This window comes from Megalobrama amblycephala, linkage group LG16 (genome assembly GCF_018812025.1).
Source record: "Megalobrama amblycephala isolate DHTTF-2021 linkage group LG16, ASM1881202v1, whole genome shotgun sequence".
Taxonomy (NCBI): domain Eukaryota; kingdom Metazoa; phylum Chordata; class Actinopteri; order Cypriniformes; family Xenocyprididae; genus Megalobrama; species Megalobrama amblycephala.
Genome location: NC_063059.1, coordinates 35688309 through 35713238, shown reverse-complemented (window position 1 = coordinate 35713238; position 24930 = coordinate 35688309). Strand labels below are relative to the sequence as shown.

At 37.5% G+C, this 24930-nt stretch overlaps 1 protein-coding gene across 2 annotated transcripts; it reads right to left on the bottom strand.

Moving 5' to 3' along the window:
• Positions 1-524: 524 nt before the first annotated feature.
• slc25a36b (solute carrier family 25 member 36b) lies at positions 525-20797 on the bottom strand. Of its 2 annotated transcripts, XM_048160077.1 has the most exons (7): positions 20427-20797; positions 15695-15859; positions 10113-10190; positions 6317-6417; positions 5259-5325; positions 4809-5098; positions 525-2394 (listed from the first exon to the last, which is right to left on the bottom strand). In XM_048160077.1, exons 1-7 carry the CDS (start codon positions 20465-20467, stop codon positions 2201-2203), a joined length of 936 nt encoding a protein of 311 aa, XP_048016034.1. In that variant the 5' UTR covers positions 20468-20797; the 3' UTR covers positions 525-2200. The 2 variants fall into 2 exon arrangements, with proteins under 2 accessions (XP_048016034.1, XP_048016035.1); XM_048160078.1 differs by lacking the exon at positions 15695-15859.
• Between the last annotated feature and the right edge of the window lie 4133 nt (positions 20798-24930).

The following is a 24930-nucleotide window of genomic DNA, read 5'->3' as shown; positions in this document are numbered from 1 at the left end:
TGAAAACTAACATTTTCAGTGTACAAAAATACTTTACTTTTTGTGAATTTATTTATATAAAAACATAACCCTAAGTCTAACTTGTTACCAAAAGGAACTGAGAAACACGTGTTTACTACAGTTTACATAAGCATTATTTAGTACTTTTTTTCAACACAGGCAAATAATAATAATAGTAATAAAACATTAGCTTCTTATTCAGTAAATTTCTTACCTGCTTTGACAACTAAACAACTTTCCTTTGTGTAGATTTGACCAAACTACAGCAGTATGGACCTGTAAATGCTGAATCACTCGTGTAACAAGTTAAAAGGAATTTTTGCTTTACTGGAATCCACGCATATTTCCTGGTTTCATGTGCACACAAAATCTCTGGGTGCATGTGTGAAAGTAAAATTAAAGTGAATGTGAATGTTTAATCAGAAAGATCACAATTCAGAAATTTCCAACTCTTGACATTATACATTTACTTCAGCGAGAAACATCCAGCAACTCCATCCAACCCAAAATAAACAAGTCTTTCATTGTTTTCTCATATGCATTTATTTTTCCATAAGATCAACTGCTGAATATTAATGTCATAATGAACAGTGACAACAGAGCAGGTTATTTCACCTTTCACACCATATTGACTGTAAACAACAACAAAACACTAGGGCTGGGGGGTCATATCAAATCATAAAGGCATGAAAGAGTGAGAGAACCAGATACAAAACTGCGTCATAAAGAGAAAACATGCGTTTTGACAGCTTGTCTATATTTTTATTTTAATATGTTTTTCTTTGTCCACACTGCAAAAAAACATTTTCTTTAACAGTATTTTTGTCTTGTTTTCCTTGAAAAAAGGATCTAAAACATCCTTAAAACAAAATCAATTCACTTGAAATTAAGAAACAAAAGACATTTTCTGTAAATATACACTGAATTAAGTTTATTTGTCTCAACTCATTGGCAAATTTCTTTTTTGTTAAGTATAAATCTAACAGGAATTAAGATTTAGCTTTTTCTTGAGGTTATTATTATTAAATTTTAACACAATAATAATAATGAAATTATGAAATGGTTTTTCGAGTAAATGGATCTTGTTCAATGGATGCCTAGGTATTTTGACTGCAAAACAAGACAAAAATGAAACTTTTTTTTTTTTTTTTTTTTTTGCGGCATGAGGAATTTTTTTACGGCATTCAGCAGAGCAGCCACACACTCTCTGATTTTTTTGTGCTCTCTGTGTGTGTTTGGTGTGGGGGGCACAACATGTTCACCAAGAAAAATAAGCTTATTTTGTGTTACAGTGCAGTGGCTTTTTTTTTTTTTTTTGCATAATACTTAATTCTTTTTACAAATTTAAATTATTATTCCTTCTTTCATTAGTAATTTTTCTGCTGAGAACAGAACATATATTTATTAAATATTGTTTTGTGCCAACAACCTACTTTGGCTGCATTGATTTTTACATTCATGTGTTAAGGTCAAATATGGGCAGCAAACACACGACAACATGTATAAACACACAAATATGACACTTTTGAGACTAGCACACACACCTGTACAGTGTCAAAACGACAAAACACTCTCTTTGACACTTTTTTTTTTTTTTTTTTTTTTTTTTTTTTTTTTTTTTTACATGTGTGCGCACAGTGTCAGGTATGTGAATCTATGCAGGATCTTCCTGTTTTTGCACTGCATGGTGTAAGAGCAACCCGATTGGCCGTTTCCAGACAGGAAGTGAGCCTCTGTTTGGGTGCCCTCCAATGCCTTCCCAGCTCAGAGCTTGAGAAAATCGCCATCATAGTCCAGAAATGGGGCAGACAAAACCCTCAATGACCTGCCAACACAACAGCTTCTCCGACAGAACTAAACCGCTGAAACCACATTCAAGATCAATTTGACGTGAAGTGCTGTTTGAGATGGAAAGCCAAACTCTGAGGGGTTAAAGGTGAACTGGTGCTGATGGTTAATGTAACACACTCCATTCGACTTGTAATCTTTAGTCAGGTATGTCAAGGCTTTTTAGAAGCAGCATCATTTTAAACAACATTAAAAGAGCGAAAGGGAAGGAAAAGCTTCTTTCTAGACACCAACTTTTTAGTCATTACCCTGTTTCTTCTAACACCTTCCTCCCAGAACACACACCATTTGACAAGGTGAATAAAACCACATAACTTTTTGTCCATGAGTACTGAGGCACCTCGGTCAAAGGTCAGCCATCGAGCAGGTAGACGACGAACTCGTAGGTGCACATCATGATGGCCGTGTTGGGGATCTGTCTGACCAGGTGCGTGGTGAGTCCTCGGTAAAGAGCTCGATAGCTTTCCTCTCTGATCACTAGGTTGAGACTCTGGAAGAACGCGCGGTACTTGTTACCTTCTTCCCTGAGCCGTGTACGGATGACCTCTGCAGAACCGAACAGAGAAAAACAAAAACACTCAGAATTGGTTTCAAACCATGTGAAAAGCAGTGTTCATTTTTTCACTGACGAAAACAAGACGATAACTAAATAAAAAACAGTTATGAATTACAAAAATGATGATGAAAATCTATTGACATTTTCGTCAATGAATAAACTCACAATAACAACAAAGCGTTGTTCTTTTATAAAATAAAGAAAACAAACAGGATGTGCTTTCTGCCGTCTCGGTCTCAAGTGCACTTGAGCGTGTCACAAAAATGAACCAAAACAAAATATATCTATGGAAAGTTTGAAATGTCTACTTTTAAATGAACAGATTCAAATCTAAAACAAATATTCTAAGATTATCCATATGAAACGTGCATATATGCGCGTCCACTACTGGGGAGATGACGAGTCAGCATCGTCGAATTAATCTCTGCAGCCGAAAACACAGAAAACAGTAGTTTATCAATAAATTATTAAAATGTTCATACAGTCTCCTTCTGTTTTTTGTGCTTGAGCACTGATAAGACTCACATACATATACCTATATAATTAAAGGCTCATTATTATGATTTATATGGTTTATTAATATAACGTGCGATTAGTTGACTAATAAATGAAAATGAAAAATAGAAAAATATTTAGTCAAGGGCAGCCCTAGGACACGTACACAGAAAATTATGTCAAAATGTCTGTTTTGGTGAGTTTTTACATAAACACAGTCGGTAGTGAACAAACAGTTGGGAGAAAATCGGATGTGTATCAGTGTATTGGATCTGTGCATTCGGCCTTCAAGTGACAGCAGCCTAATAAACCTGTTGCTGTCCATCATTATTGTTAATCAAACAACAACCGAAAAGAGGAAATCACTCAATGTTCTTGACTGAATAACTTTAATAGCTTTAATAAGGATTAATATATATTTAATTTATACAAATAGATATGTTTGCTTGAAAAAATTAATAATGTTGTATACAAGTTGTTATAAAGAATGCATATATCATTGATTAAAATTAAAAATACCATGTTCTTTTTTCTTGTGTTCATGCTGGTGTGTTACGCAGCACGTTTGAGCTTCTGGAAGAGGTTTGTTCTCGAACCTAAATTCAATCTGTTCATCATAAAACAATCGAAACTCTTCTGAAAACTTGGACTAAACTTCTCAATTCATATGGATTAGTTTTACGATCTCTTTATGAACTTCTTGAAGTGTCAAAGTGTCAGTTGCGTAGATTGTCAATAGAGGGAGAAAAAATCTCTCAGATTTCATTAAAAAATCTTCATTTGTGTTCCAAAGGAAACACAAGGAAAGTCTTACAGGTTTGGAACGACACAAGGGTGAGTAATTAATGACAGAACAGTGCATCCCACAGGTTTGAAATATACTGGCGAAAAATCCTCCTATTACCCACGGCACAAAAATGGTGACTACACGTGACAAACAAATAATGTGTGATTTTTAACAGTATTTTTATTTATTGAAATTAATTTTAATTACATAGCATATTACATTTAATTACATACTAATATTATGCATTATTATGCATTGTAAATTATGTAAAATTACAGCATTTAAATGGTTCTCCCTTTCCTATGTTCTCCTTGCTGTCATATAGTGTCTCTCTCAGTGAATGGGACACAGATTTTACTAGTAAAATTTATAAAATGAATAATATATGTGTCAAATAATGTTCTTAGTCTTTTCTTCCTGTGGGGGAGACTACAATAATTTACTATGAATTAAATGGAAATCAAATTAAATACAGTTTATTGTGTAACCAAAATACCAATAATGCCCAAAAGAAAAAGAAAAAACTTAGCATGTGACTTTTAAACAAGCTCGAAATACACCGGGACTCTTATTTTGAAATGTCTGTACTATTGCAGGCTCCTTCAGATTCTTACAATCATCTAAAACATTTTATATAATGGCCATAAAGTAGACATTGTAATAATTCATCAACTTGAGTTCATTAGCAATCGCTTGGCATAAATCTACGCTTTTCATTGATTGAGAATCACTTTGAAGCAGACTGAAACGCTGTTGCGCGAGCTTGTAGAACGCGCAACAGCGCCCCCTTGTGTCTTTTACAAAATGCAGCGCCTGTGGGAATGTCAGCGGGAGTAAACAGTTCTGATGCTCACATAACAAGCAGGTACGAAACAACTAGTTTATCGATCACGGATGGTTTCATTTTCTTGGGCGGATATAAAAGTATAAGAGGATAAAAATAATAAAAGCAACAATGTGTCTCCAAATATACTTGGGCGGCCGTTATTATACGTGGGCGGCCCGCCCAAGTAAATTCTATGTGTGGGAAGCACTGCAGAATTTTCATTTTTGGGTGGACTAACCCTTTAAGATGAAAAAGTGCTCTGATGGGAAAATACACATGCATCTTGACATGCTCACCGTGTGGATAGGCTATCGATGTGGCGCAGGTCTTGGAGGTTGCGGCTGCCAGCATCATGCCCACAAAGTCAGACGCGTCCTTGGCTGTGTCCTCATGCTCATCCATGTGCGTTGCTGCTTTGGCCTCTAAAAGACGGCGTTTGATACTTTCATAGATCACAAAGTGGATCACAGTCTCTGAGATGCCCGCGTAGGATGCAGACATGCCGCGGTAAAACCCACGTAGACCGTCCGTCTGATACACCCGCCGCACACACTCAAACGCGTTCATACGACGCTCCCCGCGGTTCCTGTGCAGAACAACACGTACTTTAGTGAGTGGAAAACAAAACTTAATCTGGGATCAGGAAAAATAAGCACTAGTTCAAGTTAAAACCATAATCTCTGGCTAAGGAATCAGTCACTAAGGATATTAATCAAACAGTATGCCACATATCTGTTGGTATTTACCTGGCATCCAGTTGTAGACGTGTCTTAATCAACCAAATTGGGTTGGTTGCCGTTATTGCCGTGAACCCTGGAAAGATTAAGGTGCAATTTTACTAAGCTGAAAATGAATCCTAACCTTCACACACTGCACAATTAGCCACTTTCGTATACTTTCATACATTTTACAACATAAACTTCCATTCAAAAGTTTGGGGTCAGTAATATTTGTTCTTTTTCTTGAAAGAATTTAATATTTTTATTGAACAAGGATGTGATGATAAAGGTGACAGTAAAGACATTTACTTACAAAATATTTTTATTTCAAATAAATGCTGCTGTTTTGAACGTCAAAGAATTCTGAAAGAAATTCATCACAGTTTCCGCAAGAAAATTAAGCAGCAGAACTGTTTTCAACATTGATAATAATAATAAAAAGCAGCAATCAGCATATTAAAATGATTTCTGAAGGATCATGTGAGACTTTCAGAACTTGATTTAAAGTGTTCTGCTGTTTTAAAACTGGACAAATATTTGCTCAACTTAAACATCTTTTGCACAATGTTAGCACAGCTTATATTTGTTTTCATAGAATTTGCACATTGTTTACAGGTAAACATCATACAGTATGTGCATGTTTTCCCATAAAATACAGAAATCATCTGATTAATCAATTGATAGTAGAAATAATCGACAGATCTCCCCATGTGATTCTCTTTTGAAGGACTTCCTGTCAATCACATGTCTTAAACAATGAAAAAACAGCTTAAAGGTGTAAGAAAACTCTAGCATATGTACTCTGAGAGTGTGAATCTAAATCCTCCTTGGCAAAAGTCCAAGTGACAGGTTAGAAGACACCAGCACACACATGCCCTCTTCTGGCCACATGCCAGATCTGTGACATTTACTGGCCCGTTACTCAGAGATAAATCATGAAACAAAAGGGAAAAGTTGCAATTCAAATCTGCTAGACGCATCTACACATGCAATCAAGCATCAAAGGAGTTAACGTGTTAACCAGTCCCTATCTGAGCCCATCAGGAACGTAGTTGAATCACATGGTCAAATGTAATGGAAGTTACCTGCGATCCCAGCAGACGTCATGTGCACCTGTGTGGAGTCTGGCTCAAACACATGGTTCAGTCTCTCCTTTGCACTGGAATAGGCTGCGAAGTAGATGGCCCTGAAAACACAGCAGGATGCACATGAGTAACACACAACCTAACATACTGCACAAAAACAGACTGCTCTGGCTTTGTGGTTTGGTCACTTTGGTTAGTGTGGGAGATTGGACTGCCAACCAGATAAACCAGCTGAACACTAACTGGCCAGGCTGGGAGACTAACTAAACCAGCTAAGACAAGCAAACCATTCTGGCCTTTTTGAATTATTTTTTGGGAAACTGGTGAGAAACATACTAGGCAAAGTCTTATGGATATTACATTGTATTTTTAAATATGGTTTGTTTTAGTTTTAAAGCCAAAAGTTGGTTATTAGATAGGTTGTTTTAGTGATGCATTTGTACTAGTGTATTGTGTGGATGTTTGATTGTTTTTTTTGTGCACATTTTGCAAATGTAGAAACTTATTGTAGCTTTGTATTTATTACAGTATGCAAGGCCAATGTAACCTGTGTGTCACTCAGGAGTAAAGTTTGTGCTTTACATCAAATAAGTGTATTTCACTACTTTTTTGTCTAATAAATCATATCAAGTCATTAGCTGGTCCAAACCAGCAACAAACCAACCTCATACTGGATGGAAATAGCTGTTTGGTGACCCGCTTATTTCCAGCTTACAATAGCTAAAAACATCTATCTTGTTATAAACAACTATCAAAGCTAAGCTTGATTTTTCAAAGAACAAATGCATTGCGGCCAAATTTTATAATGCATAGTTTAAATTCATGCATTTATAGTTATTTTTCATAGCCCTGAATTTGCACATTGTTTGAAGAAAACATTGGACAGTATGTTCAACAACAGGTTTTTCCAATAAAATACAGATATTATCTGATTAACATCATCTTGGCCAGGCCGGGAGACTAACTAAATCAGCTACCATTTAGGTTGGTTTAAGATGTTATTTTTAGCAAGGAAGCCAGTCATTAGTTGGTCCAAGTCAATCATTATCTCCAACAAATCAACCTTACAATAGTTTTGGAACAAGCTGGTTGGTTGAACAATCAATGACCAGCTAAATTCCAGCTTAGACCAGCTAGAAACCATCTACCATTGTTCCAAACACAACTGCCAAAGCGAAGCTTAATTTTTCAAAAAGATAAATGCAATGTGGCCAAATCTTATAATGCAGCATTTTTTACACAAAGTATAGCATAGCTTACATTCATGCATTTATAGCCTTGAATTTGCACATTGTTTGAACAAAAACAGTGGAAAGTATGTGCAATAACAGGTTTTTCAATAAAATACAGATATTATCTGACTAATCTGATTAATATAATCTTGGACAGTCTGGGAGACTTAATAACGTTTTATTTTAGGGTCTTTTAACTAGTTGCTTATTAGCATGCATATTACTACTGTTACTTGACTGTTTATTAGTACTTATTAAAGGGTTAGTTCACCCCAAAATGAAAATTCTGTCATTTATTACTTACCCTCATGCCGTTCCACACCCGTAAGACCTTCGTTCATCTTTGGAACACAAATTAAGATATTTTAGTTGAAATCCGATGGCTCAGTGAGGCCTCCATAGGGAGCAATGACACTTCCTCTCTCAAGATCCATAAAGGTACTAAAAACACATCTAAATCAGTTCATGTTCATTCAGTGGTTCAATATTAATATTATAAAGCGACGAGAATATTTTTTGTGCACCAAAAAAAACAAAATAACGACTTATTTAGTGATGGCCGATTTCAAAACACTGATTCATGAAGCATCGGATCATAAATGAATCAGTGTGTCGAATCATGATTCAGATCGTGTGTCAAACTGCCAAATGGCTGAAATCATGTGACTTTGGCGCTCCGATCAGCAGATTCGACACACTGATTCATTTATGATCCGATGCTTCCTGAAGCATTGTTTTGAAATCAGCCATCACTAAATAAGTCGTTATTTAGTTTTTTTGGCACTCCAAAAATATTCTCGTCGCTTTATAATATTAATATTGAACCACTGAACGTACATGAACTGATTTAAATATGTTTTTAGTACCTTTATGGATCTTGAGAGAGGAAGTGTCATTGCTCCCTATGGAGGCCTCACGGAGCCATTGGATTTCAACAAAAACTTAATTTGTGTTCTGAAGATTAACGAAGGTCTTACGGGTGTGGAACGGCATGAGGGTGAGTAATAAATGACAGAATTTTCATTTTTGGGTGAACTAACCCTTTAAGCAGATATTAATGCCTTATTCTACATTCTTAATCCTACCCAATACCTAAACCTAACAACTACCTTACTAACTACTAATAAGCAGTAAAGTAGGATTTTATTGAGGGAAAAGTCATAGCTAGCTGTGAATATGTGTTCCCCATTATAAAAAGTATTACCGGAGACATTCTAAACCAACTAAGACGAGCAAACCATTTACATTTAGGGTGGTTTAAGATGTTCTTTTCAGTAAGGAAGCTGGTCAAATAGCTGGTCCAAGTCGGTCATTATCTCCAACAAACCAACCTCATAATAGTTTAAGATGGGTTTTGGAACAAGCTGCCTGGTTGACCAATCAATGACCAGTTAAATCCCAGCTTAGACCAGCTAGAAAACATGTTCCAAACATGATTTTTCTCAATGATATATGCAATGCTGGCAAGTTGTTTAATGCAGCCTATCCCCACCTTTCAAAACACCCATTGAGGACTATGATGCCTACGTAGGCAGCTCACAGAGACAATCTGTTCCTCACAAACCCCCACATGCAATCGCAAATGTTTGCACATGCAGTATCCTGAAGCTGTTAACTGAAGCATGGGACATAGAAACACTTTCCATACGCTCAGCAACTAATCTCAAGTTTGATCTCACCTTTTTGTCCATATAACACGTTTACATAACTTTAAGTAAGGCCCAGTGTCAGTTAGCACCGATTTATCATGCGTGCCTCATTGGATAAACACTTTATCCTGAACGTATGCACGTAAAACATCTGTTCAAACAGATGCCATATGTTAAAACCTCCATTTATCATGCCCTCTCATTTATTTAATTGCTCTTTAAGCTGTGCTGTTCTTCTTAGAGCAGTTTGCAGGTTGTTACACCTTGGCCGAAGGTGTAACAGTTTCAGTTTATAAGCTTCTTTGTTCCAGAAACCCTCAAAAATGCTTGAGCGGTGGAAAAATGCAGGGCCGGGCCTGGAAAACACCTTATCTTTCTGTTGACGATACTTTAATTGAAAATTGCACTGTGTTATTTAAAATTACAATGATTTAGTATATACTTTTCAGGCCTTAATGAGACAGTTCACCCAAAACTGACTTTCTTTCTTCTGTGGAACACAAAAGAAGATATTTATCAATGTAAAAAGAAGTCATTCATCAAAATATCTTTTGTGTTCTGCAGAAGAAATGTCATACAAAAAAGGTAAATGACAGCATTTTCATTTTTGGGTGAAGTATCACTTTAATTGAGGGTCAGAAGCCCTGTAATTTGCACCCTGCATTGCTGATAAGAACACGGTGTGTCTGACCTATAAAAAACACCCCCAAACTCAACGCTGTATCTGTGTGTTTATTCCAAGCCCTGTAAACTTGCAGCTTTACCGGTTGAGCAGGGATTGCATCAGTCGCTCTGCAGTCTGAATGACTGTCTTCATTACGCAGAGATCAAGACTACACATTCTCACTGTTTCACATACACTCGCTGACATGTTCTGATCAGCCTGTTTAACTGCATGAATGGTCAAACACTCACCGTGAAGGAGCCACTCCGATTAGATTGGGTCCCAGACCCCGGAATAAAGAACGAGGCCCTTCCTTCTCAAGAATTAATCTGAGACAAACAGAGAGAGAAACACATCAACAGAAGCACAAAACAAACAAACATTTTTGACATTTTTTTTGTACTGAATGGCTTTATGAACACTATAAACACAGTCTGGTGTTGGTAAAACATGCAACGTGGTTCTTGAGAAATGTTTGGGGGCTGAGATGGAATAAATGTCTCGTGTTTTACTACAAAATCAACAGAAAACATGTCATTTTAAATTTTGTTTATTGTGACATTCATTGGGATATTTTCAGTACAATTAAGTAATTCAAACAAATTGATAACTGCAAAAATAATAACATAAAACATAAAAACATCTTCATTTGTGTTCCGAAGATGATTGAAAGTCTTACGGGTTTGACGGTGAGTAACTAATGACAGAATTTTCAATTTTGGATGAACTAACACTTTAAATTGACCCACAATGCAATTGTTCACATTTTCCCGCCATTTTAACTGTATTACTGACAAATGCTTTTGTAATAAATAGGCTTCATATGGATCAGCAGCATTACTGTCATTACAGTAAGAACCACAGCTTAACAAATGTATTTATAGATGTGGTCAGTACAAACAAATACATTAAATGTAAACATGAGATTAGTGGTCATTAGAGCATCAGAACAAGTAAACAACTCCTGCCTCTCCTTACTCTCCCTCAGAGCACATCCCCCTGTGGGCCACTAGGATTGGACTTTTTTTTTTTTTTTTACACAATTCTTTTTTAACAATTCAATTTAACCTTTGAATTTGGTGGTTCCACCCTAGCTATGAAATACACTGTTAAATTTCACTTTCATTTCAGAGTCAGACTGAATGCTAGATTCCTGCCTGCGAAATGCTGTTGAAAGTAGCAATGCGGTTTTCTTAATGTATCTGTCTTGGCATATGTTTTTTCACCACAACAGCTTCTTCTGACTCGTCATCTGATTTGCTATAGTGCAGGGGTGGGGAATGATCCTGGAGGAACATTTTCCTGCAGAGTTTAGTTCCAACCCTGAAAAAAACACTCACCTGCCTGTAACTTTAGTAATCCTGAAGACCCTGATTAGCTTCAGGTGTGCTAATTAGGTTTGGAGCTAAACTCTGCAGGGTCTGCAGGGTCACGTTCCCCACCCCTGCGTATGGAAGCTTGTTTCTGCCAAAATGTAAAAAAAATAAATAAAAGATAACCCCAACTTTTTATCTCACTATTCTGACTTGTTTCCCTCACAATTGCGAGTTTATATCTCGCAATTCTGACTTTATATCTCACGATTCTTTTCTTGCAATTCTGACCTTTTCCTTGCAATTCTGACATTTTAATAATGTCAGAATGGATTAGCCTGGATGCCAGCCGAACTTAGCCCCGCCCACAACATTTTGAGGTCGGGGAGTTCGGTCTGGACTCGATCCGTAGAGGAGTAATTATGCCCGAACAGAAACTGTTCGGACCAATCACATTGTCAGGGCGATGATTGACAGATTATCACCAGAAACATAATCAGCCACGTCATCAAAGAGCGCTTGGGGAGTTTGATTGACAAGCGATCTAACCAATCAGAACGCCGCATCCGCCATTTTGTCTGACAAAGCAGTCAGGAGTTAGAAGATTAACATCGGTGGAGTTAAACTTGACAAATTGTGCATATTGACGTCTTTCCGCGTTTGAAACAACATTCATTCTCATGTTCATTCATGTTTATTTGATGCTATAAATTAACTAGTAGGAAGAGATGATCGGTTCACGAGCCTCTTGAGCTGAGGCGCTACAGCAATCTGTCACGGTCATGGTCACAACCCATTAAAGAGCCACAAAACGGTTTTTATTGTTTGAATTTTTTAAATAACTACACAGTTTGAAAGCTGGAACTTTGTTTAATATCATAAGTAACCTGCTCTGTCTCGTCTGTCGATGTGTTGTCAGTTTCCTCTTTGCTCCGCGATGTATTTTCCACTCTGTGTGGCGTGACAGCGCCACGACTTGTCGGACAAAGCAGCAGTAACTAAGGGGGGCGGGTCTTTGCGAAAGGTCAATTAGTTTACAACAATGATGGCTGTTGAAGAACTGAGATGTGTAGATTCCGCCATCGCGTCCGTTATAGAAGATATCGACAGCGCATTAATTTTAAAAAAGGAACAGAGGACCGCGATCAAGGCATTTGTCGATGGGAAAGATGTCTTTGCCGTCCTTCCTACGGGATTCGGCAAAAGTTTGATTTATCAGCTGGCCCCGATGGTCGCTAAGAAGAGTTCTGTTGACAACTATGCGTCGCTCAACATACGTCACTTACTCTGTAGCTCTGATTGGTTGTAGGTCTATCCAATTGAGGTCTTTCCTGGATGGGTTGAAATACGACCCCATAATCAAAGCCCAATGGAGCAGTATCAGACTCATATTCGAACTAGAATTGAGTATGACCACGTCAGGCTAAGAATGGATAGTTATAAAGTCAGAATTGCGAGATATAAACTCGCAATTGCAAGAAAAAACTTCAGAATTGCGAGTCAAGGTATTCAGGATTACTAAAATTACTTGCCTGGAATATCCAGCCTTACCACTGTACCAGCGGATGAGTCTGGTCGGCCATTGAATCAATTCGATTTCTAGGGAGGAGCAAATCCAAGCAAACAGGAAGCGGAGTAAACCAATCAGAGAAGGGCGGATATGACGTTAGCAAAGCGACAAGAGAGTCAACAGCAAAAAGTAAATAATTAATGTGTTTTTGGTCATTTAAAACTGAATTCACGGCTGAATAGAACAAACTCTCGGGTCTCCCGTGTGCAATCTTTGTTGATATTGAAGGGACTTTCGCCGCACTAGAGTGACGCTGTTTGCGTCACTGAAATAAACTAATCTGATTGCACGGTACGGTTTGGAGTTGACTCGAATCGCGACGGAGGGCGGACTGACCAGACTGATATATCTTGTAGAAGAGATATATCAGTCTGGCCTTGCCAGGCAATAAACAGGCAGGTGAGTGTTTTTGTCAGGGTTGGAGCTAAACTCTGCAGGACAATGGCCCTCCAGAATCAACGTTCCCCACCCCTGTTCTATAGCAAATCAGATGATGAGTCAGAAGAAGCCATTGTGGCCAAAAAGGCAAGACAACAATATTTCCTACACTTTTTTATTTTTTTATTCAGTGATGGCCTGGCTCTGGTGAGAAAAATTAGTCAATGGTTCGTTTCGCCATTTTTGACTGAGATGTGACGTTAGACGTGTTGACAGCGAGACACACCGATGACTCGTGAGTGACCCACACAGTTGACTAGACACTCCCGGACACTCCCCCTCTCACACACATAGGCCTACAAAACATGGTCACAGAATGCGCCCATTTGGTTGATGTCTGAAGCCCTGAGACAGGATGAACTGTATTACAGTAATGAGATTTTAAATGAGAAGAAATTTGTGTTCTTTGTAAAGACATTTTGGAACAATATTAAAAAAAACATTATACAATATTATAAAAAAAACAACAACAATGCAACAATGCATATAACTGGGCATAATTGGGCATAGTTGGGATAGCGAAATAAACAGACTTGTCAACTTTTAAAAACGAAAGGTGGCTAAAATGCTTCATTCCAAGGCATAGCATCCAATCAAAGTCTATTGTACTTAGATGCAATTTTTTCAGGTGACAAAAAGCCAAAAGACAGATGCCAACATGGACAGGTTGCATAACAAGCCATAAACCATGAGTAAGTGTATACTGATTTTATTATTACTTTGATAAGAGACCAAAGTCTCTACATGTCTTTGTTCTTTAGTAACTTTCTGTGAAGGGGCCCATTCTCTAAACCAATGAGTCAGACACACACACACACACTTCATCCAAGAGCCAAACTCCAGGACGAAGTGTTTTAGTGTGAGGGCAGCGATTGGTTGGGTAAGGGGGAGTGGAAACTACTGTGAACAGTTTCATTATAAAGAAAACAGAAAGAAAGAGGCAAAGAGAGGGGATTATAGACTTTATGCAATATGCGCTGTGTGTGTGTAAACTCAGTAGCTCTGCCTTGGTAATGTATATACTTACATGTTACATTCGTGGAACTGACCATGACAGAACTAAAATAAACAAATTCTTAGATGGCAAACCAACACTCCCTATTTCGTCTTGTCTTCTGACTTTATTTAGTCGAGCAGTGAAGAAATATGACCACATTTTTGGAAAGAGACAACAGAAAGGGGGCGTCTCCTCTGGCAGAGAAGACAGACACACGGTTTGAGGCCCACAAACCATAGAGCAAATGTTTACAAAACTCTGAGCTAATGCAACGCAGACTCAACACTCTCACAACGCAGATGCAACATTCGCACTATTCCAGTACAGGGTGTAGCCTGTATCCAGAACTAAAACCGACATGTTAAATCAGAGGAGTAAATATTCTCATCATTACTAAAACTCACAAATATACAGTACAGATGCTCAGAGCTTGGGTTTGTGGGTACTGAAAGATGATCAGGCCTCTGATTGGACACGTAAGTAATGGACAAACCTACGTCCTTATGCAATTAAATATATATACTGAATAATACATATATAAACAGTATGGTAGTCCAATGCAATTCAAAGAATATCACTACCATGGTTTATGTCCAAAGAACATGGTAATTTCATAGTACCTTTGTTCATTTTTTGTTAGTGTACTTATAGGATTAGTTCACTTTAGAATTAAAATTTCCTGATACTTTACGCACGCCCATGTCATCCAAGATGTTCACGTCTTTCATTCTTCAGTCAAAAAGAAATTAAGGTTTTTGAGGAAAACATTCCAGAATCAAAATTGCAAAGTTTCCAAATTGCAGTTTCAAAGGGCTCTACATGATCCCAGACGAGGAATAAGGGTCTTATCTAGCGAAACGATCGGTCATTTTCTAAAAAAATAAAAATGTATATACTTTTTAACCACAAATGCTCATCTTATACTGCTCTGCGTTGCGCCACACATTACGTAATCATGTTGGAAAAGGCGAAAAACTTCAAAATCGTCCAACATCGTTGTTTTACCTTTTTTTGTAAAAGCCGTTTGACTTAGTCTTTGCACGTTCGCTTTGTAAACACTTGCTCGGTACTTCTGCCTACGTCACACGTGACCTTTCCAACGTGATTACGTAATGTGTGATGCATCGCAGAGCAGTGCAAGATGAGCATTTGTGGTTATAAAGTATTTAATTTTATTTTTTTTTTTTTAAATGACCAACTGTTTCGCTAGATAAGACCCTTATTCCTCATCTGGGATCATGTAGAGCCCTTTGAAACTGCAATTTGGACCTTCAACCTGTTGAACCCCAGTGAAGACCACTATATGGAGAAAAATCCTGGAATATTTTCCTCAAAAACCTTAATTTCTTTTCAAATGAAAAAAGAAAGACATAAACATCTTGGATGACATGGGGGTGAGTAAATTATCAGGAAATTTGAATTCTGAATTGAACTAATCCCTTAAAGAATTAAAGAAGAAATTGTGTACATACTGTATGCACTACTGAAAAGGGTTTAACTTGTTGACATGCGTACCTGAGGCAGTGAACGGGCCCTGGAGGGGCCACACGTGCCACGCTGGCTCCATTAACTGTGCTCAGATGCACCTCAGAGATGCAGAGCGTTACTGAGGAAGACTGAAGCCTCGTCTTCACCACCTCTAACGGACACGTCAAGATCGCACCCACCGTGCCTCCACATCTGAGAGAAACAGAGAGCGAAAGACAGAGTGAAAAAAGAGAGACACAGAAAATCAAACAGAACTCAAGCTGAAGAAATGGCCAAATTCGACCAATAACAGTTGAAAGTTTGACCGCGCGATGTGGGTCAGTCATGCCATGACTTATCTGAAAGCCACATGACTTCAGTCAAACATCACAACAGATTTAGAGGAAACGAGGGCGATAGAGTTTCAACTCTAACGTGAAAGGTGAGTTGCCCTTAATCATCTCCAAAACCTGCACTCGTGCCGGGAGATGTGGGTCAGCCAAAACAGTAACCCAAACCATCCATCACGAGCTGGGAACAACATGCTATCTGTATTTTCCGATGGAAAAAGGCATCTGAGAGAGATGTGATACATGTGATACGAATCTAAAATTACAACTACAGAAATGTTATTGAGGAACCGTTTATGAGACAGAGATAATAAACCAAACAAAGGTGCAATTTATGTTAAAAACGTTAATGTTTTTTGTAAAACAGTTCCTAATAATATGAGTAGATGTGACAAAAAGATGCAATAAAAAGCCTGTTCTTTAGTTTAGACAGTGCCATATACTGTAGACAGAGAGTTAATGAGAGTGCCCGTCAATAGTCCTATTTCAAACACCGTGCCAGTTTATCTGAGGACAGATATTTATAGCACATGCTACAATGACTAAATGAGAATATCAATGCCAGGAATAATGATTCCCTCATGCCAGTTACGGATCAGATGAGTTCCTGAAAACTACAACTGTCACTTACAAAAACCCATTCTTGCTATTAAAGTGTTACAGATTAAATCTATTTTAATTTTTCTTTGGAAATATCTTAAAAAATGCGAGCACAAATATCTTGAGGTTTCTCTCTCTATATAGACTGTAATATAAACATCAGTGAGGCTGAATTCAAGATCTCTTGGGATGGTGGTGCTAAATTATGCATAGTCATACTGCAAACCACAATGCGCCATTTATATTTAGGTATGTTTGTACTTGTAGATTGTCTGTGCATTTCAGCATCAAGCTGAGTGTCTGGTCACATATATCAGTGATTTATTGAGTAAAGCGAAGGTTGTGTTGAAAGTAAATGTCATTTTCAGAGTCATTATCAGCCCAGCGGTCTGTTCCTCTGTTACATCAGATTTGTTCTTCCTGTCGAAATGCGAAGATTTTAGCAGTGTGGAGCAATCAGACCTCATTTGCTATGTGTACAGTATGTGTATATGTATATATGTGTGAGAATATGGAATGTAAACATTATTAATGTAAATACTGCATCAAACACAGGCTAAAATATTCAAGACTTCTGAAGAAAAAAAAAAAAAAAAAGAGGTCCGATGACAGGCTTATTTGAGCTTCAAGTGTTTTTTGGAATATTGTGTGTGACACAATAATGAAATTTTTCAGTTTTTGGAAACAGATGCATTAGATTTTGACTTGGTAAACCCAAAAAGTTAACTAGCACCTACTTAACAGTAACACTTTAGTTTAGGGTCCAATTCTCACTATTTAGTTTAGGGTCCAATTCTTGTTAGCATGCATATTACTTGGATATTGGCTGTTTATTAAAGCACATATTAAAGGTACAATATGTAATAATTTTGGCCGCTAGAAGCTTATTCAAAACAAATGCGTAGTTTGATGACGCCAAGTTTTAGAGAGGAATCTTGGGACATGTGGTCTCCATCTCAACGGACGGTGCAAAAGAATAGGGATTGGAGTCGGGAAGAAATCATGTTCATGGATGTGATTATTAACGTTACTGTAGTATGAAGCAGAGCAGGAGCGAGTGTTGTGGGAGCTGAACGAGGAGCTGGAGCGATTGCGCAACACTCGCCTCACGAGCAGCGGGACTTTTATTATGCCGCAGTCGCCGGCGCCGCTTCCGCTTTTCCGGTCATGAGTATGATGTAACGCAGCTCTGTTTATCATATTAGATACATTTGAGTGTGTTGAAAATGATGTTATAACGTTACTCTGTGCGTTCGCTCGGCGGCTGCTGTGAGACACTGTTACACACTGCAGTAAGATAGATCGATTTCAGAATATCATATTAAATGCTGGATGGCTTGTGTTGATAAATGGCATGCAATTCATTTTAAAACGTATTGTATGATGGAGAAAATGATGTATTACTGTTACTAAAAATAAAGTTGCATCTGATTATGCTGTTAGCTACTTGACAAAATAGTGTTTTTCTCTGAGGCATGGTAAAGCACACTGTAAAACTCAATAAGTTCAGAATACTCAAAACATTTGAGGAAACTTATTTCCTCGAAACATTTAAGTTAACTAACTTATTTTTTTTAAGTTAGTAAAACTAAATTTTTTTGTGACAAGTGGGGCGGGGCCGAGAGCGATGGAAGTGGAGCAAGGCCAGTGTGGTGCACAGGTGTCTCTCATTAACAATCACATCACTGGCATTCCTTCGCTCCCACAGTTCTCAGCCTCGCCCCACTCAAGTACATATAGTTAATTTACATAAACATCACATTCAGATCTTGGTTAAATGTTAGTTAGCAAAAAACACATGCTATTATAACTATCAAAGAGACTGTCAATATATACTTGCATGTATGTAATCAAACAACATACAGTAAATGTGGTCTTAAAAGTTTTGCAGCCCATCCTCAACCTAACCACACGGTCTACTCTTCACCAGAATGGTAACCCTACAAAACTAACATAACAGAACCCCCTGTCAATCGCAACATAACACAACATTAAACACTAACTTATGTCTCCCTATGTTAATCTTATGCAAAAACACACAAAATAACACTTAATTTCAACATTTATACAGTCTGATGCAAAGCATGCTGGGAATTAGAAATCAGCTGCAACATTTTTTCTGTTAAGTACAATTAACTTTTATTATTATTTGAGTGAAACAAACTAATTTCACTGTTCAGTTTTACAGTGCACTTGTCACAATGACCAACTCTTCTAAATTAGCATAACAAAACATTAATCACTACTAAATCTCCCTTACCATTAATCTTGCACAAAAAACATTATACAACACTTGATTTTAGTATTTACTTTTCCTTTCGAGAGCCATGGGCAAAGCATGGGCAAAACAGTTTAGTTTACTTGAAATATGTCAGTGCTGTGAACTCAAAAGTAAAAGAAAGTTTTAAATACTCATAACAGTTCATTTAAATGAACTAATTTGTTTAATTTAAGTTTGTCCAACTCAAAAAGTATTTTGAGCGTTAGGGTTTACAGTGCATGGTACTCACAAAAAATCAAGAAAATTAGAACAACAAAGGAAGATATTTTGAAGAATGTGGGACTGTCAATGGTGCCCCAAAGCACCCTAGTTACAAACTTTCTTCAAAATATCTTCATTTGTGTTCAACAGAACAAAGAAATTCATACAGGTTTGGAACCACTTGAGGGTGAGTAAATGATGACAGAATTTTTGGGTGAACTATCCCTTTATTTCACATGAACATTTTCTACAACCCTTAATCCTACCCAATACCTAAACTTAACACTTAAACTTAACACTTACTAACTATTAATAAGCAGTAAATTAGGAGTTTACTGAGGGAAAAGTCATAGTTAAGTTAATAAATATTGAGAATTGAACCCTAATCTAAAGTGTGACCTAATTAACTTGATTCTGAATGTAAATACTGACTCATTTGCTAAAAAACACAAAGCTACTCTCAGAATATCTAAAATCTGAACTCTCAATCTTTCGTCCTAGGCGGATTTGCTGTCGCTTCTCATTTCATAACCAAACAAAAACTCACTTGTTTTCTAAAATGGTTGGTGTGATGGTAATGCAACCAGCAGCACAGGATACAGTAATTATTTTTTAATAAAATTATAGTCTTGGCACAAATCAAACACATAATACAAGGGGATAATTCACTCAAAAATAAAAATTCTGTCATTTACTCAATTTTTAAGATTTTCATTTATAGGTGAACTATCCCTTTAACTCTCAAAAATAAGAAAATTACTATTATTAAAAGTAAGAAAATGTATTATTAAAATAAGAAAATTACTATTATTATTACTATTGGCTCTTTTTAAAGCATTTTCATAAAAAATTAACAACATTTTCATAAAAATTAACAACAATAATAATATAAATCATTCTTATATATATATAATAAATATAAATGTCTAAACACTCAACTATCACAAGTAGTATCACTACTACTACTATTAAAAAGAAGTCTCCAGCTATTTTAGTTTTATTCGGTGTGTTTGTGACTTGGGTAAAGTTGGTTTTATATTCGCACATTCAGACTACTGATAAATTCAGACTTTCCAATAAATGTGCAATAAATTAATGTTTGCGAATTTTAAGCAGCGACATGATATTGACAACAAACGATTGTCAACTTACAACATTTTTTACAGTCGATCAAAATAGGCAAGTATTGTTTTAATGGCATATTTACTTGTGAATGTCCACTGAATGTCTAATGTAGTGTGATTAACAAGGCTATTGAATACGGATGTCCGAATGTGCGACTATAAAACCAACTTTACCCAAGTGTGTTAGCGTACGTGTCAAGAGTCTTGATGAGTAAAGCTCTTACCCTCCAGCGAACAGATGCACCAGTGTGTCTCTCTGGCTCATCTCGGCTCATGCTCTCCGGTATCCACCGGGCTGGGCAGCAGTGTCAAAGTCCGCGTCCGTGTGGAGCTCATGCGGGTGGGTGTGAGACCACTTTACCCGACCTCAAAGCGTCTCAGCGCGGCTTCGCCTCCAACAACAAATCAATCCACGCACAGCGCTTCTTCGATAGATGGTCTGAAAGTGAGTCTGCGGTGAAGGGGTGACTACATATCACTGATCTGGGTCAAAATCCAAGTGGCAGGTCAGATCAGGGGGTTAAAAACAGCACGTTTCCCCCGTACGCAGTTCACCTTCTTCGCTCGTGTTCACTCACTTCTGCGACGTAAACGCGCTCACGGTTCACTCTGTCGATCGACCAATCAGAGCGCGCAAAACAGAAACGTCTATTGGTCGATGTTAATTTGCGTCACCAGAGCCCGCCTCCATCAAACTCCTTTCACGTGATCACTTGTGTCTTTCACATAACAATGACATTCATAAGGTTACAGTGAAAGATTTAATCAAATTAAAGTAATACAATTACAATTTTTGCCAGAAATATGTAAACCAGCATTTATTTTATAACTAAAGTAGTAGATATAAAATAAATGCTGGTTTACATATTTCTTTAGATATAAAATAAATGCTGGTTTACATATTTCTGGCAAAATTAGTAATTTTTATTATAAAATATTGTAATTTTAATAGCTGCTCTGCTCTTTTGTTCTTTGTTCACTCACAATATTTCACATATGTATTAATATTAATAATTAAACACCTCTCAATATAACCAGCCTCTGCACTCCTCGATCCCACACAGTGTTTATTTTTCTTTCATTTTCTTTCTTTCTTTCTTTCGTTTTTTTTTTTTTTTTTTTTTTCCTTTTTACCCTGGATGATGTAGCATATGTCAGGTATCTTTTTAGGATTTTTTCTTTATTACTTTTTTTTTTAGGTATTTATTATTATTTTAAGTTGATTTTCTGCCGTTGTGTTTTAAGACCCTTACTTTGTTTCTTTTGGCATCTGCAAATGGGAGGAGAAAAATGCAAATTCAAAACGGAAAATTTTGAGCTGTACTTTGAGAGCAAACAATAACTTTGTGCACAAAACATACTCTTTTGTTGACATCGTATGTCTTCCAAAACAAATTAAAAGCATAGTTTACTCTTACTGAAAATGGAAATCATAATTACATATTTTAAGTTTATTTTGTCTGACTGTGGAATTATATCTGAACTGTATTATAAAGTAGTAAACATAAAGGAGAATTATTGCAGATATGGTGTGTGAATGGTTAACTGTTTTGTAGGTCATCATTTTATCAAAACGTGTCTTCAACCTAAGACAAAACTTGTGCTGTAGTTCCTAGCCTTAAATGAAATCAACACTAACCTTTATCAGATATGTAAAAATACAATTAACAAACTTACATTCAAACAAAATAATCAGCTGGAAGACATTTGCGGCTACTGTTTCTGTGTGTGTGTTCAAGAGAGATAAAGAAACCCAGGATGAGATGAAGACACTGTAATAGGGTGCTTCAGAAGACTGGCTCTTTGAACTGTGTGTTTTCTGTGTAAACAGGCAGATCTATATTTACAGTGATTCAATCTTTGTGGGTGTATGCGTGGTTTTAATTATATAAGTCATATGTGTCAGTGTCAGACATGCTTTAACTTGCAAACCTGTCGTAGACTCAATTTTGAATGTCCTATAAATGTCCTCACAAAGGCAGATGTACAAGAAAGTGTGTGTGTGTGTGTGTGTGTGTTTGTGTGTGTGTGCAAGCATGAAAGGGTGGAAACCACTATTTTTGTGGTTAATTAGTGTAGTTCACTAACTGGTTTATCCAAACAACAGATCTCTTACTTTTCCCCCTGCAGTTCCTCATTCCCCACCATCTGTAATTGACCGATCTGTAATTGTTGACACAGCTCCACCTTAAGCCCTGGAATGAGTTCAACGGGTACAAACATGCAACAAAATATCAAAATGTACAACAACATCAGGGTTGCCAGGTTTACAAAACAAAACTGCTTAATTACTATTAAAAACTAGCCCAAACGCGCTTCAGGGATGTCCTCCGGTAAAAATTGGCATTCTGACGAGTAAAATCCGTGTAAAATATGCATTTATGTTAGGTCGCTTCAACCTGTGGCAACAGTGATAAAGTAGCCCAATTCTGCCTGTGGGAAAACCGCTGACTTGGCAAGACCGAACAGCATCCCCACCAGGGTTGCATGGTTTTCACAACAAAACCTGCCTAAATGCTATTCAAAACTAGCCCAAAACTAGCCCAATCACGTATCAGGGGGTTCCCCCGGTAAAAATGTCATTCCGGTGGGTAAAATCCACGGGTTCTCCTGGTAAAATTCGCATTACAGGGGCTAAATATCATGTTATTTGGGGTCGCTTCAACCCACGTCAACAGTGGGAAAACCACGGACTTGGCAACACTAAACAGCATCGCCACCAGGGTTGCCAGATTTTCACAACAAAACCTGCCCAATTGCTATTCAAACAAGTCCAAAACTAGCCCAATCACATTTCGGGGGGATCCCCCAGTAAAAATGGCATTCCGGCAGGTAAAATCTGCATTTTTGGCGGGGTTCTGCCGGTGAAATTCACATTCCAGGGGCTAAATATCATGTTATTTGGGTCACTTCAAAACAAAACAAACTGCGGCAACAGTGTTAAAGGATTAGTCCACTTTTAAATAAAATTTTCCTCATAATTTACTCACACCATGTCATCCAAGATGTTCATGTCTTTCTTTCGTCAGTCGAAAAGAAATTAAGGTTTTTGAAGAAAACATTCCAGGATTTTTCTCTTTATAGTGGACTTCAATGGCCTCCAAATGGTTGAAGGTCGTTTTTTTTAGCAGGTTCCCCTGGTAAAATTTGCATTCCAGGTACTAAATATCATGTTACCTGGGGTCGCTTCAACCCGCGGACATGAAAAACAATCCACAGCAACAGTGTTAAAGTAGCCCAATTCTGCAGGAAAACCACAGACTTGGCAACATTGAACAGCAGGCCACTAGGGTTGCCAGGTTTTCACAACAAAACCCACCCAATTGCTATTCAAAACTAGCCCAAAACTAGCCAAAACACATTTCAGGGGGGTAAAATCTGCATTTTTGGTGGAGTTCTCCTGGTAAACCTGCGGCAACTGTGTTAAAGTAGTCCAATTTCACAGGAAAACCATGGACTTGGAGTGAACTAGTACTGTAAAGGGTCAGCCAATAACACTTGAACAGGCCAATGACACACACCGACACAAAAATTAGAGGTTTGTTCTGACTGGGTTGCAGACGGCAAAGGAAAAACAATGCTAAATGCAAATAACAGTGCAACTAACCATATAATTGTGCATACTTGCAAAATAAATAGGCTTACTATTATTACTACTATGCTTTAAAAGGGAGGAGTAAATATGGGTTCATCTGCAAGGATAAATATGGTTTGCTGACATGTGGTCAGCACTGCAACAAGCATGAAACCATCCAAAATTTAAGATAATGAACCCTTGATCAGCATCTGGTTCCTGAAGCAAAACCAGAAGCCCCATGGTAGATCATTTATAGTTTTCAGATCAAAGTTCACAAGTGCACACACACACATGCACGTTAGCATTAGTTTGACTATAGTACTGAGGACATAGGCCTACTTATCCATTTTTTCCCTAGCTGGTTAAAGGAACACTCCACTTTTTTTGAAAATAGGCTCATTTTCCAACTCCCCTAGAGTCAAGCAGTTGAGTTTTACTGTTTTCAAATCCATTCAGCCGATCTCCCAAGTAGCCCCTCACTGCAGAACACACGAGATCCAGGGGGCAGAGTCGGGTAGGTTAAGGGATATGTAAAGTGAGAGGAATTGGATCTCCTGATCTCCTGGATCTTGTGTTCTGCAGTGAAGACCATCTCGATCTCCGGGTCTGGCGGTACCACTTTTAGCATAGCTTAGCATAGTTCTTTGAATCTGATTAGACCATTAGCATCTCGCTCAAAAAAATTACCAAAGAGTTTTGATGTTTTTCCTATTTAAAACTTGACTCTTCCATCGTTACATTGTGTACTAAGACCGACGGGAAATGAAAAGTTGTGATTTTCTAGGCCGATATGGCTAGGAACTATACTCCCATTTCGTAATATCATTGCGCCTGCTGCACCCATGGTATGGCAGCAAAGTTCCTTGATTATTACGCCGGAATGAGAGTATAGTTCCTATCCATATCGGCCTAGAAAAACACAACTTTTCATTTTCCGTCAGTCTTAGTACACAATATAACTACAGAAGAGTCAAGTTTTAAATAGGAAAAACATCGAAACTCTGGTCATTTTTTTGAGCGAGATGCTAACGGTCTAATCAGATTCAATGAACTATGCTAAGCTATGCTAAAAGTGGCACTACCAGAACCGGAGATCAGCAGAATGGATTCAAAAACGGTAAAACTCAACTGTTTAACTCTAGGGGAGTTAG

Excerpts from the sequence above, each read along its gene's own strand:
- slc25a36b (XM_048160077.1), bottom strand. The coding sequence starts at position 20,467 with ATGAGCCAGAGAGACACACTGGTGCATCTGTTCGCTGGAGG. Across the intron at positions 10,191-15,694 it reads GGGCCCGTTCACTGCCTCAG|ATTAATTCTTGAGAAGGAAG; the intron begins GTACGCATGTCA and ends TGTTTGTCTCAG. Across the intron at positions 5,326-6,316 it reads GACGTCTGCTGGGATCGCAG|GGTTCACGGCAATAACGGCA; the intron begins GTAACTTCCATT and ends TAATCTTTCCAG.